Below are 18,475 nucleotides of genomic sequence, written 5' to 3' on the forward strand. Positions count from 1 at the left end.
TGTAGGCTGGCACTGGGTGAAATGGAGTTTGCCAATCCTGCAGCTGCTTGGGAGCCTCAGTGAAGGGGGCGTTCTTTGTCCCAGCAGCTGAGTGAGCGGAGACGGGCAACAAGCAGAGTCACTATAGCCTGATGGTCTGAGCTGAGATTAAGCATAAAGTGAGCTGTAACCCCCCCGGAGCAGCCCCCCCCCCCCCCCCCCCCGGTGTTATTTGTGTTGTTCTGATGGTTTTGTGAGATGATTATTATCAGATGGCTGCTTTCCGCCTGAGTTTGCACAGTGCAGCGCGCTCTCCGGCTCTGTGAGGCAGTAAAACTCTGACCCCTGGTATGATGAAAGGGAAGATGCTCCTTTGAGCGTGTCAAGTGGCGGTGACGGAGCCCCCCCCCCGCCCCTCTGACCACAGGGTGACCCTCGGCCCGCCCCGCCGGGATTAGCACAGATAAAGACATACATTCATTAGCTTAACATAACATACACTGATGACTGCGCTATGGAAACGTCTGTGAGGCTGTAAAAGGCGTGTGGCCCGTTGTTTGATCCCGAAGGCTGCGTCACTGTAGCGTTAAATCAAAAGACGGGTTAGCTTTAACCTTAAGTGGGGGATTAATTTCACTCAAATACCTGTTAATGATCAATCATGTTCTCAGAGAAAGAGACATTAATGCTCAAAACAATGCTGAGTGCTCCGTCATGTGCAACATTTCCTTTAGATCCGTACATGACAGTGTCTCCTTCTGCCACTGGATAGTTGTATGTAAAGGACGTTTCCCAGCATGCACCAGCTCTGGGTTCTGTTGTGTGACAGTGCTTCACAGCTCCACCTACACACCTGACGTGCACACTACATCCAATTTACACACTTTTGTGTCACCGTGTGCACGCAGGTTTCCCCCCAAAGACGCTCGTCTACACGTGGAATACAAAGTGTTTCCCTTTTAGATCGTCTCAGGGCGCCCTCCCACTGTTCCTCCGTGCCGTGCCCCGTGCTTTAGGGTCCTTGTCCCCCCCTCCAGGCCCGTTTGTACTCACACTACCTGGGCCTCGGAGAATGCTTCTTGCTGCCTATACGTCATCACGCCGTAACACGTCACACGCATTGATGACGTCATGGCGATGCGTGGCTTTGTTTCCAGATCTTTCCGTAGACCTCGGAGTTTTTGTGCGTCTTGTCGACTGTTTTTGAATCTTTTCATCGACCAAATCTGCAGTAAACACTCCACCTCCGCATCACACCAACGTGAACCTTTCACCGCCATTGTTTGAAATGTCCGCGCATGGTCCCTCCTTCTTTTTTCTACGTCCCAACAGGCGCACAGGAAATGACCTCAGAACCGCCGTAGGCCTCGTGCTCGTACACGTTCGCACGCTCGTGCTCATACACGTGCAAACGTGCTTTACAAAAGCCCACCTCTCCCAAACGGGCTGTGGACGGCAAGCTGGCTGCAGCTAGGCGAGGTACACTGCTCAAACTAACCAGACTTTACCAGTAAAACCTGTGTTGGCCCGGTACAGAAGGACAGTGTGAGTGCGCCCGCAGCTCATAAGCAAAATTAAGAAATAATTTTGGAATAAATAGCAATTTCTTTTCTCCTCACGCATAAAAAGTTCACTGAAAGGAAGCTTAACCGTACAGTTGTAGGTATTGAACCGTGGGCTGACTGTATTGTTGCATCTCTAGTATATTCCCAGGTGATGCTCCTGTTTAGTACACAACAAAACAAAAGCTCACAACGCTGGTAAAAGTTTGTTCTGCATAAGTTTTGATGTTTTATCTCCAGATGGTTCGTTTCAAAAAAGCTGGAAAATGAAGCGACAGTGCAGAATGCAGCGTGCAGGAGTTGGAAAAGCTTCAAATAATCTAATATATAAAATGTGTGGATGTGTTTGATAGAGTTAAAGGTGGTGTGCGTCGTTCAGGTGATGAGATGATCCGTCATCATGACAGAGTGACCCTGTCCGGGTAAAGCCTCTGCGGGTTTGAACCGCGAGCCCGTGAACTCTGAGATCTGTGAACTTGAGCGGCGCTGCGGGGTGGGGCGGCATCGCGGGGCCACGGTGCGTTTTGTCAGCCTGGAGCGGTGGGGAGGACAGAGCAGACATTGTGCTGCGCTGTGTTACACACCGGGGTCAAGGGTCGGGTGTCGAGGTCAAAGGGATGACCGCGGAGCAGCCTGTGAACACTTGAGTTCCTTCACAATCTGTCAAACGCAACAGCCACCGCGGAGCGCCGAGAGGCTCGCTGGTATCTGTGGAAGAGGGCAGGTCATTCTCCACAACCAGGTGTAGGTAAGGCCTTCCACACCCGCTGGAAGCAACAGTGGCCGCACACAGGAACAATCCTGGTCTGACAGCAGCCGGATAAACAGAGATATCACGCCATTAGCAGCAGCAGCCTCCCTAAACCAGGTGGTCACATCACCGCGGCAGCCTCTCTCCTCTCCTCTTTTAACCCCATCTGCTCCTCCAAGGCTGTCTGAGGCCAACTGAACCTCCTTACGGTCATGCTTGGGTGTTTCTGCTGGAGGAGGGGGGGGTGGATGGGGTGGATTGGGTGGTGCCCAAGGGGGTAAAGCAGCCCCCTGTGCTCTGACCTCTCAGCAAGCCCAGGATTCATGTCGTCCTGCCCCAGAGTGGGAACAATGATCTATCTGTAGCTGCTGCTTCCTCTCATCCATCTTACAGTGGGGAGGAGATTGATTGATTGATTGATTGATTGATTGATTGATTGAATGAAAAGCTTACGTCACACAACCTACAACTGTAATCATACCAAACATTTCCCATCTGTGCCGTCCTGACAGCCGGTCGCTAGCTGCGAACTCGGACCCCAACGGGCGACGTCACCGTAGCTCCGTCCGTCTCTGTTCTACACTCTGTGGTTACAACTCACACAGGACCCCATTACTCCACTCTGTCTTTACATTGCAAGCATTTCTCTCCTGTTATATTGAGTCTGCAGCAGCTCCTCTAAACGCTGCATTTACACATGAAAGTCGACCTTATCTTGATGTAAAAACACAGATTCCATCGGAGGGTTTTCCTGTCTCTCTATTAGCTCCTACAGCTCAGTGAAAGAGAGACAGAATATCCTCTTAATGGGCTTATTCACGGTAACAGGGGGGCTCAGCGGGGGTATCGGGGGTTCAAAGAAACCGTTTGACCTCCCTGATGCTTCAGCGGTCTCGGGGCCAATAGCCAAGTTAGTCCGGGATCTAAATCCAGCCTCTAAACCGGCTCACTGACCCGTCTCACTGCGTCTCTGTCATCGTTTCCCCCGTCTGTGTGAAGCCAGGCCTGCAGTGTGACGTGATAGATGGTGGCTGCGTGGTTTGCAGAGCCGAGATAAGAGCCGGCCTGGCCCAGGGCCGGCCGCGCTGGCAGGTAGAGGCCAGCCTACTCAGATAACAGGCTGGCGTTGCCCTCCGCTGGCCATGCGGAACCCCAGCCATCTGGGACAGGAGAGCCAGGACAGAGATGGACTGATATGGGGCCGCGTGGGTGTTGTGGAGGGATTCCTGGGCTCTGCTAATGACCTCAGTTCAGAGGGCGGGGGACTTCAGTGTCTGTTGCACGTACATCACAGATTCTCATGCACCAACAAGTCCAGCCATATGGCACCTTCTGGTCAGGAATGTGAATTCTGCTCTATTTCAATATACATTACAGTGTTGGATGTTACGACTTACTGACCACAGTCGGTCAATCAGTAACCCTAAAATGTTCTTTCCCCGGTTCAGGGAATAATCAGAGTTCCCTGTTGTCCATGAAAGGGGGTTGAATGGTAAAATGACGGAGTAAGAGCGCCCTCCCACTGTGCCTCCGTCCCGTGCCCCGTGCTTTAGGGTCCTTGTCCCCCCCTCCAGGCCCGTTTGTACTCACACTACCTGGGCCTCGGAGAATGCTTCTTGCTGCCTATACGTCATCACGCCGTAACACGTCACACGCATTGATGACGTCATGGCGATGCGTGGCTTTGTTTCCAAATCTTTCCGTAGACCTCAGAGTTTTTCTCTCAGGGAAGAACAGGTTAAAGGTTGAATCTTTATTCAAGGCTACGTGTGTTAAAATAATCCAACCACGCGGCGTTTTGAGGGGTGGTAGCAGCCAGTACCGCGTCCATCCGTAGCGTGCCCAAACAGGTTCCACGGGTAAAGTCTAGTTCCTTTGACCAGTGTGAGTGCAACCGCACTGCTATCAGGCAGTATAACAACGTCCCCCTCTGCAGCAACGTGTAGCTCGCATACAGACACACATGCTGCATACCCACAGAAAGCTAAGAGTCTCTTCTACACGCTCATATAAACCATTCCTATGACCAACAAACACAGTTACAACACCGAGCGATCAAACGATGCAAGGTGAACACAGGCGATATACCCTATTTACTCTGAGCTTGTCCTTTTCCAGCAGACACCTCAAAAAGGGACTCAGGGAAGAACAGGTTAAGAAAGCAGTTCACTTCAGAGTCCTATTAGTGAGACATCTACGGTCTGTGCTCAGTCCACTGTCACCATATTGGTAATCAGTGAACGCTCCCTCTCTGAAGGCGGTTCGCCCTCAATAATCCCATAAAGGTTTGGCCCTAATGATTTCATCACAATGCAGCTCCATAGAAAGACGATATATTGTCGTATTGACCAGCTCAGGGCGTGTTTCCAGAGTCCTGGACAGACATGGTGGCTGCTGTGTGGTTCCACAGGCCAGATGACCCGGAGTCACAGAATAAACGCTTCCCCACTTCTTGAATTTGTGGTTAAATCACCACGCGATCACTTTCTCACACTTGCAAATGCCACGTCCCATTCAGTCTGCCTGTAAGAGCTCCGAGCAGGTGTGATGAGGGGCTCTTAGGGCGCACTCACACTGTCCTCCCACACCGTGCCAAAACAGGTTTTTCGGCTAAAGCCTAGTGCGTTTGACCAGTGTGAGTGCAACCACTCCGCGCATAACTGCGGCACGCTTGCCGTCTACGGCCCGTTTGGGAGAGGTGGGCTTTAGTAAAGCACGTTTGCACATGTACGAGCACGAGCGTGCGCACGTGTACAAGCACGAGCGTGCGCACGTGTACAAGCACGAGCGTGCGCACGTGTACAAGCACGAGCGTGCGCACGTGTACAAGCACGAGGCCTACAGCGGTTCTGAGGTCATTTCCTGTGCGCCTGTTGGGACATAGAGAAAAGAAGGAGGGACCATGCGTGGACATTTCAAACAATGGCGGTGAAAGGTTCACGTTGGTGTGATGCGGAGGTGGAGTGTTTACTGCAGATTTGGTCGATGAAAATATTCAAAAACAGTCGACAAGACGCACAAAAACTCAGAGGTCTACGGAAAGATCTGGAAACAAAGCCACGCATCGCCATGACGTCATCAATGCGTGTGACGTGTTACGGCGTGATGACGTATAGGCAGCAAGAAGCATTTGCGCGAGGCCCAGGTAGTGTGAGTACAAACGGGCCTGGAGGGGGCGACAAGGACCCTAAAGCACGGGGCGCGGTGCGGACGCACAGTGTGAGTGTGCCCTTACAGTACTGAGCGATTTGCGGTAAACGCTGTATCAGCCACTCATAGCTGGGCTCCATCCGCGGGGAGGGAGTCAGCGGGACAAGAGGCGGTGTGTTGTTTTGATGGGGAGCTGATTGCGTCGGAGGTCGCAGAGGTTTGAGAGGTGAAAGGTTAAAGATGCAGCCTTTCTTTGTCAACACACAATGGGCCACAGCGGAGCAGGGCCCCGGCTGTATTGGCTGCTGCTGGATAGCCTTCCCAGCCTTGGGCTACAATGGTCAATAAACTGTCATGAGGATTAGCAGCAGAGACCACACACTGGAGAGCTCCATTCTTCTCCAGCGCTGCTCCATTATCCCCGAACACTGCAGCCTTGGTCTGAAACAAGGTCTCAGCTCCAGCCCAGAAATTCCACTTTCAAGAACTGACTGTTGAGAACTGAGCAGAGCGACGACTGGGGAATGCGTGGGAGGACGGGTGCACCAGTGTCCTCCGCGTGTCCTTGTACGGACATTGATGTTCTGTTGAATGATGGTGTCAGCAGGAAGTTGGACATTTTCTCTTTTTGTCACGTTTTGTGGTGTTTTGCGTCTGTTTTTAGTCGTTTTTTTCACTTTTTGTATTGTTTTGCGTCTGTTTTTAGTCGTTTTGTCATCTTTTTGTGGTGTTTTGCGTCTGTTTTTAGTCGTTTTTTCACTTTTTTGTGGTGTCTTGAGTCTGTTTAGTAATTTTCTCTTTTACTTTAGTTCTTAAAATCCAGGCGGCCGACTTGAAACTTGCTTGAGTTGGGTAATCAGTTGAAGAGGGGGTCGTCTTTAGAGCCTTTCCACGCAGCACTGACGCAGCTTTGGCAAAAATACAAGCAGACATGATGTTCACAACTGGAAGATTTAAAGGGTCACTTCAGCAAAATCCCTTTGTTGTGTGTGTAGGGACTCTTCTCATGCTGCTGCAGAGGTTTGCTGTTATTTTCAGCAGCATTAGTGGTTAAAAAAGACCTTTGAATGCCTTCACCGTACTGCCCCGAGCTAATCACTGTTAGCAACGTCCGGCTGTTAGCATCTCTCCTGGATTTTCCTGTTAATAGTTGTTACACTTAAACTGTCTCCATGGATTATTGATGATTAAAGTGTCAACAAAGACCATGGGATGATTTTACGCTGGAAATTCACTTTAAATGTGTAAACCTCTACCTTAGAGGTGTCAAACTCCAATTCACAGTGGGCCAAATTTAAAAACTGGGACAAAGTTGCGGGACAAACTTAGTATCTACTAAAATAAAAAGACCTCAAATGTGCATGTGTTCCCTTCTCTCCAGATGTGTAACGTTGAGCCTTTCCAGTGCAGGTCCTTGTTCTTGTCGTGGTGTTTCTTCTGTTGGATTCTTTGGTCACAGCCACGGTGACAAACAGCTCTTTACCTTCACACACAGATCATCTGCTGAAAGCTCCTGTCCTCCATCTTTCTTTGGGTCGTTTTTGGGGAGGGGTGGATTCAGTGTGTCTGCAGAGACTGGCAGCATGGATGCTCATGTGTGTGAACAGAAAAGTAGACGTGGATGTGATTTATACTCGCGGGCCAGCTCTCACAGAACCTGGATATGATCTTAGGGGACAAATATAATTACACCGGGGGCCAGATTTGGCCCACGGGCCTGAGTTTGACACCCTTGCTCTAGTACAGAATGGACAGAAGGTGGACTTAACTGTGCAAACATCTGATCTGTACCTGCTGCACGATCGGTTCTGCAGTTGATGGACGTCACCAAAACGAGGGTCATGTTCTGCGTATGGTCAGAAGTTCACTCTGCCGTAGGGTTAGGTGTTAATCGCTGTGAGCCGCATGAATGAATTTGCATTCACATCCATTAAGGGCGCACTCACACTGTCCTTCCGCACCGGGCCAAAACCGTTTTTTCGGGTCAAGCCCAGTGCGTTTGACCAGTGTGAGTGCAACTGTACCGCGTCTAGGAGCGGCAAGCTTGCCGTCCACGGCCCGTTTGGGAGAGGTGGGCTTTAGTAAAGCACGTTTGCACATGTACGAGCACGAGCGTGCGCACGTCTGCGAGCACGAGGCCTACGGCGGTTCTGAGGTCATTTCCTGTGCGCCTGTTGGGACGTAGAAAAAAGAAGGAGGGACCATGCGCGGACATTTAAAACAATGGCGGTGAAAGGTTCACGTTGGTGTGATGCGGAGGTGGAGTGTTTGCTGCAGATTTGGTCGATGAAAAGATTCAAAAACAGTCGACAAGACGCACAAAAACTCCGAGGTCTACGGAAAGATCTGGAAACAAAGCCACGCATCGCCATGACGTCATCAATGCGCGTGACGTGTTACGGCGTGATGACGTATAGGCAGCAAGAAGCATTCTCCGAGGCCCAGGTAGTGTGAGTACAAACGGGCCTGGAGGGGGGGACAAGGGCCCTAAAGCACGGGGCACGGGACGGAGGCACAGTGGGAGGGCGCCCTAAGGGTGTGGGGGCAGAGACCCCAGTGACAGGCGTCTCTAAACCTCACCAGATAAAAGCCAAAGCTGCCAGTTTGGGTGTAAACGGCTCAAAGAAGGTCTCAAAATAAGCTTCTTGTGATTCAGGTGAGCTGACCCTTGAGAAAGTGGGCAAACATACAAAATGTGCGGCTCAGAGATTTAGTGTCATGGACACGGGGGGCCCTCGCAGACATCCATCCTTGTCTGCATGTGTGTTTGTGTGTTAGACGTCAATAGGAGTGTGTCCGTTGAGGGGAGGGCGGCTGAGGCACGTGTGTGTCGGTGTATGCTCCGGGGAGAACATATGCTGCTGTTGACTGTGGGGCAGAGATGGTGGTGGGTGGTTGGGGAGAGGCAGCTGGCGTGTGCCGGGTCAGGGGTCTACAGCTGTTGATAGCAGGGTGGTACTCTGACACAGATAGGGGGATCTGACGCACCGACAGCCCGCGCTCTGCACCCGTTTGACTGTGAGTGATGGAGCCGGCCGGGCGCGCTGTAAGTGAGAAGCAAGGCGCCGTGTGTGCAGACGCCGGCCGCACAGATGGCCGAGGCGCTGATGGAGGCGAGATGGGGGGAAAAAGAGGGGTTGGATTAAAGCTCGGACAGCGAGAGGGTAACCAATATGAAGCAGACAGATTGTTCCGGGCTCATGCTTGGACCCATATGGTCGTCACAGGATATCAGGCTCTAATATCTAATGTCTAATCTCTTCTGATATCTCATTCGGCCCCGTCAGTGTGGTCCAACTCTTATCTATGATGTGGTTTTTACTGTGCAGCTGAAAAGTCTAACCAACATTAGCTAAAAGTGGATATTAACGAGGCTTTCATCCGATTTAAAGTATCAATATTTAGGGTCAGCCGTTGTTCTGCCTCAAGACTTAATTACTGTAATTACTACGAATGTTTCATCCGTTCATTTTGGCTTTTTCAACCTTTTAAAACTCAACTTTTTAACCGTTTTTCAACACTTTTAGCTAATTTTTTTAAATTGCTTTTTCATTATTTTTAGCTAATTCTTTTAAGAGTTTATTCAATACTTTAATCTAATTTTTTAACCATTTATTCAATACTTTAATCTAAATTTTTAACCATTTATTCAACACCTTAATCTAAATTTTTAACCATTTATTCAACACCTTAATCTAAATTTTTAACCATTTATTCAACACCTTAATCTAAATTTTTAATCATTTATTCAAAACTTTAACTATTTTAATAGTTTAATCATTTCGACGGTCTAATCATTAGGCTAGCTGAACTAAGCTAAACTTCTGTGCTAGCTTGCTAACTAGTTTACACGCACACACACGCACACACACACACACACACGCACACACACACACACACACACACACACACACACACACACACACACACATAACTGCAACAAGTAGTTTAGTCTTCGGATGTTCAGTCGACTTAATGTGAACATGTGGATAATCCTAAACGTTACAATTTTTAAGGGCGCCCTCCCACTGTTCCTCTGTGCCGTGCCCCGTGCTTTAGGGTCCTTGTCCCCCCCTCCAGGCCCGTTTGTACTCACACTACCTGGGCCTCGGAGAATGCTTCTTGCTGCCTATACGTCATCACGCCGTAACACGTCACACGCATTGATGACGTCATGGCGATGCGTGGCTTTGTTCCCAGATCTTTCCGTAGACCTCGGAGTTTTTGTGCGTCTTGTCGACTGTTTTTGAATCTTTTCATCGACCAAATCTGCAGTAAACACTCCACCTCCGCATCACACCAACGTGAACCTTTCACCGCCATTGTTTTAAATGTCCGCGCATGGTCCCTCCTTCTTTTTTCTACGTCCCAACAGGCGCACAGGAAATGACCTCAGAACCGCCGCAGGCCTCGTGCTCGTACACGTGCTCGTACACGTGCACGTGCGCACGCTCGTGCTCGTACACGTGCAAACGTGCTTAACTAAAGCCCACCTCTCCCAAACGGGCCGTGGACGGCAAGCGTGCCGCTCCTAGGCGCGGTACGGTTGCACTCACACTGGTCAAAGGAACCAGACTTTAGCCGTGGAACAAGCTGGGGCACGGTACGGAGGCACAGTGGGAGTGCGACCATAATCAACTTGTAGTTTATATATTTTCATGTTTTTTGGTCAATTTTCTCGACCGTCTTTGAACCTGGGTCTTACTCCTGGGTCCAAGCACCCCTGGGTGAGAATCACTGGTCCATGGGACGCCGTTAACTACATAAGGTTGATAGTTCGATAGGTTGATAGTTTAATCGCCCCTACTTGAGTAATTTGACCCAGAAACGGTCACTTAAAGGAACTTTTTTGGAAGTGTCCTTTCCTCCGACTGATCTGCGACCACCACGGTTAAGAGTCGACCTCGCTGCCTTAGAGAACGGCACAGGAAACCCTTCCTACCTGCTACCTCCTGTCAGACTCTACAACGCTTCACAGCAGCGCTCAGGAGACACACTCACATCATTTAAACCTACCACTGTCGTTAAAAATGCACCTTTCTCTCTTTATTCTGCACCTTAAAATCCACTTAGTATGTTGTAATATAGTGTTTTAAATGTGCGGTACTGTTCTTTCTATCTATCCATCTACAAACAACCAAAACTCCAGATATAGAAAGTCTTTTTAAACATTGTCCTGTGTCATGTTTGAACGCAGACACCGTCGGCGGCTCAGAGCAGACTGGATGTGCACAGTGGGCTCACACAGTGGTCTCCTGTCAGCCGTCCGCCCTGACCTCCTTTTTTAACACCAGGACAACAGAATTCAACTTCCTCCTTTGCTTCGCTGAGAAAACTCAGTCGCACGGCCACAAAGCTTTACTTGTTAGGACGACGTGTGCGTTTAAAGCGTCTGATGCTGCAACTTTCTCTCGCTCGAGCAGTAAATGTCTGATTTAAGCTGAATATTTACTTTGTTTATGATTCATAATTATCAATAATTACACATAATAAGAGGCGGCAGGACCAGAAACGTGATTCCTGTCCCTTTTAAACATGAACTTTAACATCTGAGTCATGTTTTTATGTCTTTGCTTGTTTGAGTTTGTGTTATTATTTTATTTTTAACGTGTTTAATAAGGATTAAAAAACATAATGTGGAGAATAATCATCTTAACAGCTGACGTGTGTTCTGCTCCCCAGGCTTTTACAGTGAACACCCGCTGGAGTCTGAACACAACGACGGCACAGGTGAGTCCACACACACACACACACACACACACACACACACACACACACGTCCAGTCCCAGCCTGTTCAGATGGGGGTACACATACATACATGCATAAACACACACACACACACACACACACACACACACACACACACACACACACACACACACACACACACACACACACCAGGACACACACACACACACACACACACACGTGCACAAACAGGACCTGTATACATGCAATTAATGGAGAGATGTCAGAGCGAGGGGGCTGCCAATGGACCGGCGCCCCGAGCAGTTAGGGGTTCGGTGCCTTGCTCAACAGCACCTCTGCAGTGCCCAGGAGATGAACTGGCACCTCTCCAGCCACCAGTCCATGCTCCATTCATGGTCCACACAGGGACTCGAACCAGCGACCCTGGTGGAGCCGTGTATGTTGGTTCATATCGTTGTAAGGGTGGCATTAAAGCTCAAAAAGAGTCCCCTTCGTCTGTGCATTTTGAACAAACTCAAACTTCACTTCTTCACGGTGTGTTTTCCCGCTTCTGTAGTCAGGGACGGGTCCTGCAGGACGGCCTTTCACTGCGTTACAACCTCACACAGTCACACACACAGCTCCTTCTGTTGGTGCCACAGCAGTAAAACCATTGCATGGTGGCTCCATCTGGTGGTGACGTCCTGCAGAGGACCAGTATTTTACCAGATAACTTCCAGTTCCCTGTAAACTCCACAAGAGGGCGACAAACTCAGCACTAAGGGAGCGGCTCCTTCAGCTGGTTCCTGACAGGATGGGGAACAGCAGTTACAGAGTCCTTGTTCTTCATACTTAAGTAAAGAAACAATCTTCCTCTTGTGTGTTTGACAGCGTCAGAGTGTGCAGAGAGAGAACATTTGTATTTATTTACGTTAACTTTGAGTCAAGCGGGAAAAAGTCTCATTGAGAGGCAGCAACGCAGTCGCACAGCTACGGACAAAAGGTCAGAACCAACGAGAACAACAGTCCGAACGTCATCATCATTGCTGAGCGTATTCAAACAAACAGGACACACAGGAAGTAAGAACACCTGTAGTTCCAGGTACTGAGTGGAGACGGGGGAGGAATGAATCAGCTGATGCTTCTTCCTGCTCCTTTACAAACACACACAGGGTTTAAACGACTCGTGCTTCATGTGGCTCTTTGGCGGGGGGGTGGCGCTGCACAGAAGTAGCTCCTACCATGCCACCGTAAATCACCACGTCATAGAGTCTCGTCATGTTATTCAAAAGTACCGCGCATGGAATTATTGACTGTGTTTACCTTAATCATGGTTTTAAGGGTCTACCCGCTCATTTGTGTCGTGGTGGACGAGCGCAGACGTGATCGTGGAGTCATGTGAAGTTCGGAAATACATTTGCTCACTTTTAGGTTTTTCAGACCCCCCCACGGGATCTGCACCCGCGCTCTTTGGGGCTGTGGTGAGATCCAGGAGTGGGTTTAAGCCGTAGCTGTAGAATTTGACTCAGTTACACCAGCCTCTCACACCTGATGTCGGTCTTAAGAGTTCTCCAGTGTCTCTTGGAGCGCACAGGTCCTCTCGTTCATACCAAACCTCAACCTCCGACCTGGTCCAGGACCCGTTTGGCCTCAGTGGCAATAAAGCATTCATTCATTCGTTAACAGGCTTCGTACGGGGCGTGAGGGGCTTCAATGATGTAGTTTCAAGGTTTGAATAAGTGCCTCAAGTTTGGATCAAGTGCTTGAAATGTTACGTGCATTTCTTTCACGATGAGAATAGAAATATAACTTGATTTCTTATTCTTTTATAACATGATACCGTCTCTTTTAACATGATTTTTAACAGGGAAAAACACCTTGAACGTGCTTGAAAAGTGCTTGAACGTCTTTTAACGTGATTTACAAAAAGCATAATAATCATTTTCAATATGTTTTTTTCTGTATATTAAGAAATATGTGATTCACCACATCTTTAAGGTGCTGGAAAAGCTTGAAAATGGACCTTTAAAGTGCTTGAATTGGAGCTTGTAAAGTTTGTACGGACCCTGCGTTACACACAGCACGTCCAGCCAGAAGAGTCTGCTTCAACCTTACGAAACAGGGATTTGAACGTGTTCAGAGGAACCAGCTCCTTTAGTTTCACTTCATCCTGCAGCTGCATCCCTGCAGAGGGTGCAGCAGAACCAAAAGCCCTTTACCCGGGTCCAGTCCGGACTCTAGGTCCAGTTACTGAGACCAGAACCTGAGGGCGGAGCTGACGGTTCCTGTGCTGCAGGTGTGGAGATGAACACTGAGGGTAGGGTTAGAAATGAGGATGTGCTGACGATGGAGTCTGCAGGTGGACAGGGCGAAGCGTCCAACTCAGCATACGAGGAGCAGTGGTGCATGATGAATCTCAGGGCGCACTCCCACTGTGCCTCCGTACCGTGCCCGAGCACGTGTCACGGCTAAAGTCTGGTTCCTTTGACAAGTGTGAGTGCAACCGTACAATGTCTAGGAGCGGCACGCTTGCCGTCCACGGCCCGTTTGGGAGAGGTAGGCTTTTGTAAAGCACGTTTGCACATGTACGAGCACGAGCGTGCGCACGTGTACGAGCACGAGGCCTACGGCGGTTCTGAGGTCATTTCCTGTGCGCCTGTTGGGACGTAGAAAAAAGAAGGAGGGACCATGCGCGGACATTTCAAACAATGGCGGTGAAAGGTTCACGTTGGTGTGATGCGGAGGTGGAGTGTTTACTGCAGATTTGGTCGATGAAAAGATTCAAAAACAGTCGACAAGACGCACAAAAACTCCGAGGTCTACGGAAAGATCTGGAAACAAAGCCACGCATTGCCATGACGTCATCAATGCGTGTGACGTGTTACGGCGTGATGACGTATAGGCAGCAAGAAGCATTCTCCGAGGCCCAGGTAGTGTGAGTACAAACGGGCCTGGAGGGGGGGACAAGGACCCTAAAGCACGGGGCACGGGACGGAGGCACAGTGGGAGGGCGCCCTCAGACCGCGTACAAAGACTGAAGGCATTTTGAAGATGCATTCATTAGTTTTTAAAGCAAAACCTGATTTTATCTTATGATATGAGGCTTAAAAGAATTCCCAGATATTAATATTGAGACACGGATTCAGTCGCTGAGTCCTGCAGAGTGCACGAACGTGTGTGTGTGTGTCTCTGTTTCACGGTTCGTCCTTTCATCCACGCGTAACGGCAGCTGCTGCCCCTGACACCAGAGTTTTTGTGACCTCGGTCCAGGGTGAACTTCCTGTTAAAGTCCCGTGTCAGCAGTCGTGTGTGTGGAGAGGAAAACCAGTGTCTGACGTCACACTGGGTGGCGGTAAACACTCGGTTGTATCCATGGAGATGTGACCAGCTGAGGGGGGCGGATTTTGCGGTTTCATGTGGACGTAGATATTTTTAACCCACCGGTGGTTTTGAACCGAGGGACCATAAAAGCTCGGTTACAAAAATAGCCGTGTTTGTGTGGACGAGGCCGTCATCACAAGTGTCTCTGCGGTCAAACGCAAACCTCAGATGTGACTGTGGGACTCTTGGCCCAGAGGAAACCGGGAGCAAAGGGCCAGGGGTGAGGCTACGGTCCAATGTTAAGTTCCAGGTTCAGGCGAAGTTCACTCAGGACTCCCCTGGCTGCCATCGCAGCGCCAGGTGGCGCCGCGGGGGATGGGGGGGCGGGGGGGTCAGAGGTTGGACGCAGTTCAGAAAGGGCTGACGTCACCGTGACTCTGCGCTGACCTGATGTGTGCAGCTCTCCTCCGGCCAGGGCTTTTCTCCGCGCTGCCTCTATAAAGTCGCGAGGGGAGAAAAGAGTGTGTGTGTGTGTGTGTGTATGTGTGTGTGTGTGTGTGTGTGTGTGTGTGTGTGGGGGGGGGGGGTCGCTGAGAGGTGGAAGGAAGCCGGAGAGGAACCATTAAACCCGCGCACACGCTGAAAGGCCGGCATTGTTGCGTGCTGCGGGAGGAGGCGTGGATTTATGAGGCCGAGCCTGATTGGGTTGTAAACTTGACGAGGCGGGCTCGCGGCCGCGGCCACGCGCTCTTCCCCTCCCAGAATGCCTCAGTGCATGCACCGGGCAAAGGGTGAGGCAGGGGTCAAGGGGCTGAGGCCGGGCTCCTCGGGCTTGTAAATGCTCTGACAGGGGTGGGAATTCAGAGACCCCCATTCAGCCACCAGGACACCCGGGTCAGGGGCCAAATAGCTGAGTCGGCAACAGCTGTTTTCAGCAGAAGTCCTGTAGATGAAGTCCTCTACGGTCACCGCGGAGATCTCAGATGTGACGGTTTAGTTCTTCATCTGGATCTTTGCCCCTAAACTCTGAGCCCCCGTCTCCGTCTTCCTGAAGCTGCAGATGCTCCGTTTATCAGGGGCTGATGTGTGATGTGGGCGTCACAGGGTCATTAACCTGGGCACACATGTGGCTCTTTGGCATGGGGGGACAGCTCCTACCATGCCACCGTAAATCACCACGTCATACAGTCTCGTCATTCAAAAAGTACCGTGCATGGAATCACTGACTGTGTTTACTGTAACCATGGTTTTAAGGGTCTACCCGCTCATTTGTGTCGTAGTGGAGGAGCGCAGACGTGAACGTGGAGTCGTGTGAAGTCTGGAAATACGTTTGCTCACTTTTAGGTTTTTCAGACCCCCCCACGGGATCTGCACCCGCGCTCTTTGGGGCTGTGGTTGGATCCAGGAGTGGGTTTAAGCCGTAGCTGTAGCGTTTGGCTCAGTTACACCAGCCTCTCACACCTGATGTCGATCTTAAGAGTTCTCCAGTGTCTCTTGGAGTCCTCTCGTTCATACCAAACCTCCACCTCCGACCTGGTCCAGGACCTGTTTGGCCTCGGTGGCGCCTCCTCCTCCTGACCCCCCCCAGCCCCCGTTAAGTCAAACTACACGGCGGCCCAATGGCTGGTGAGCAGGTCAGCGGTGAGGTTATCAGGGTTCCTCTGATCCGTGTTAATCATTACCAGCTGGGGCCAGGACTTTCTCTCCGTAATCTGCCCCTGAACGTTTTCACTGAGGAGGTATCTGCGTACGCTTGTTGCTCCTCTGAGGTGGGAAGTGAAGCGCTGCCCCCCCCCCCCCCCCTCAGTGGATGAGTCCATGGTTCTGGTCTTAGTCCACTAAGATCGTTCATTTTGTTTTGCTTTGTTTATGTTGAACGGCTCATTTCAGCAAACGCATCAGCACAAGATTTAAAGTGGTTTCAGTCTCGTCCTGGTCCTGGTCTAGTCCCAGCCTGGTCCTGGTCCTGGTCCAGTCCCAGCCTGGTTCTGGTCCTGGTCCAGTCCCAGCCTGGTTCTGGTTTGTCGGTCCAGTCCCAGTCTGGTCCTGGTTGGTCGGTCCAGCCCCAGCCTGGTCCTGGTCCTGGTCCAGTCCCAGCCTGGTTCTGGTCCTGTCCCAGCCTGGTCCTGGTCCTGGTCCAGTCCGAGCCTGGTCCTGGTCCAGTTCCAGCCCTGTTCTGGTCCTGGTCCAGTCCCAGCCTGGCCCTGGTCCTGGTCCGGTCCCAGCCTGGTCAGATGGTGGTACACATACATACATACATACTTACATACACACACACACACACACACACACACACACACACAGTAGCCTAAACATTCGTCCTTAATGGTATTTTTTCCCCTTATGTTACTTTTACTTTAACACTTTAAAGTCGTTTTAAAACCAGGACTTTTACACTTTTACACTTTTACTTAAAAGTAAAAAGCTCAAAGTCTTAATTAAACCCTTGTATCTTTACTTCCACTCTAAATATACTTATTTCCTCTGAACATATATATATTTATACATATTTAAGGCTTTGTTTTGTAAGAGAGCGTTGAATATATGTTATATATTCTATTAAACTCCTTCTTGCACACCGACCTGGAGGACCGGGGGTCTTCACAGACCACTGGGTTTGGAGTCATGTGTCATGTTACCCCCCCTCCTAGATCAGCTCAGACCCGGGCCTCCTGCTGCACTGCACCGCCTCGCCCATAAGGGGGCAGTAGACCCATGCCGGACCCCCATGTATGTGCTGTATGCTCCACGTGCCGCCTGGACCCAGTGAACTCAGCACCCATATGGAAGCACTTGGCTGCAGCCCAGCACATGCCTCTCCTTTGTCCTCACACAGCCGCCCTGACTTCATGTGTGTGTGTCCAGAGGTCGCTTCAGATCGCCGGGTTCCTCCACAGCGGCGCGGCCGAACACTTGACGGCGCTCCTGATGCCTCTCTTTGTTCTTCTGCGGTGTGTTTTATCCTGTAGAGTGGATTTCTGTGTCGGCCTAAGGGCTGCGTTTCAAGTGAATGTATAGACACGCGGACGGATGAGTGAATGAATGAAAGGCCCTGTTTCTCTCTCTTTCACTTGATGTCCCCTCCCCTGGGTTTCGTGCTCCCGAACATGGCGTGAGTGCCGCGGCGTGTTAAGGAGCAGCCGCTGACCCCTGTGCTTCCTCATCATTTAGCCTTTAATAATTCACGATTAGCCTAGATTTGTTACATTGTCCCCTGTTTTGCCTCCGCTTGATGAGACGCGCGTTGGCGTTGGACTCCGGGGTCGGCCCGCGGAGTGTTTCCAGGTCAGGGAGAAAGTGGGTCACGCTGTTCCCGGTGTCAGTGCCGATGACTTCACAGCGTGTGATGACAAAGCCCGACTCCACAGGGATAAACAAGCGCACTTCTGTGTGGCAGTATACACGTAACAAACCGTATCCATCCACCGCACAGGCCCCTCTCTCTGTAGAGATCCTGCTTTAACGCCGCTGATACTTTCTGAAGTGTCACGTATTTATTTGTACGTTAATCCTCATTTAAACTCCATAATGCATCACAATTTTCCCCGACGGCAGCTTTTAGGAGCTTTATTTTATGTATTTTTAGGTTGTTTTTAGGTTTTAACCATGAAAAGAATTCGATTCTGAGAGAAAACCTCAATAAAATCGATAAATACGTAATAAATAATGATTTTAATACAAATGATTAAGGCTTAAATGAGTCAAAGGTGATATCAGAGTAATGGTTTTATATGGTTTAATGCACTGTAGTATAAGGGCGCACTCCCACTGTGCCTCCGTACCGTGCCCAAACACGCTTCACGGCTAAAGTCTGGTTCCTTTGACCAGTGTGAGTGCAACCGTACCACGTCTAGGAGCGACACGCTTGCCGTCCACGGCCCGTTTGTGAGAGGTGGGCTTTTGTAAAGCACGTTTGCACGTGTACGAGCACGAGCGTGCGCACGTGTACGAGCACGAGGCCTACGGCGGTTCTGAGGTCATTTCCTGTGCGCCTGTTGGGACGTAGAAAAAAGAAGGAGGGAC

The 18,475-nt window shown here is 50.3% G+C and overlaps 1 protein-coding gene across 1 annotated transcript in view; it reads left to right on the plus strand.

The window, feature by feature from the left end:
- nr6a1a (nuclear receptor subfamily 6, group A, member 1a) overlaps positions 1 to 18,475 on the plus strand; it is a gene marked incomplete at its 5' end in the record, with an annotated part of 111,889 nt that overhangs the window by 11,492 nt on the left and 81,922 nt on the right. The window contains one exon of the mRNA XM_083911966.1: positions 11,125 to 11,172. Coding sequence (XP_083768092.1) covers positions 11,125 to 11,172 — 48 coding nt within the window. The remainder of the gene's footprint in view (positions 1 to 11,124; positions 11,173 to 18,475) is intronic.

The sequence above is a fragment of the Echiichthys vipera genome (assembly GCF_963691815.1).
Source record: "Echiichthys vipera genome assembly, chromosome: 4".
Taxonomy (NCBI): domain Eukaryota; kingdom Metazoa; phylum Chordata; class Actinopteri; order Perciformes; family Trachinidae; genus Echiichthys; species Echiichthys vipera.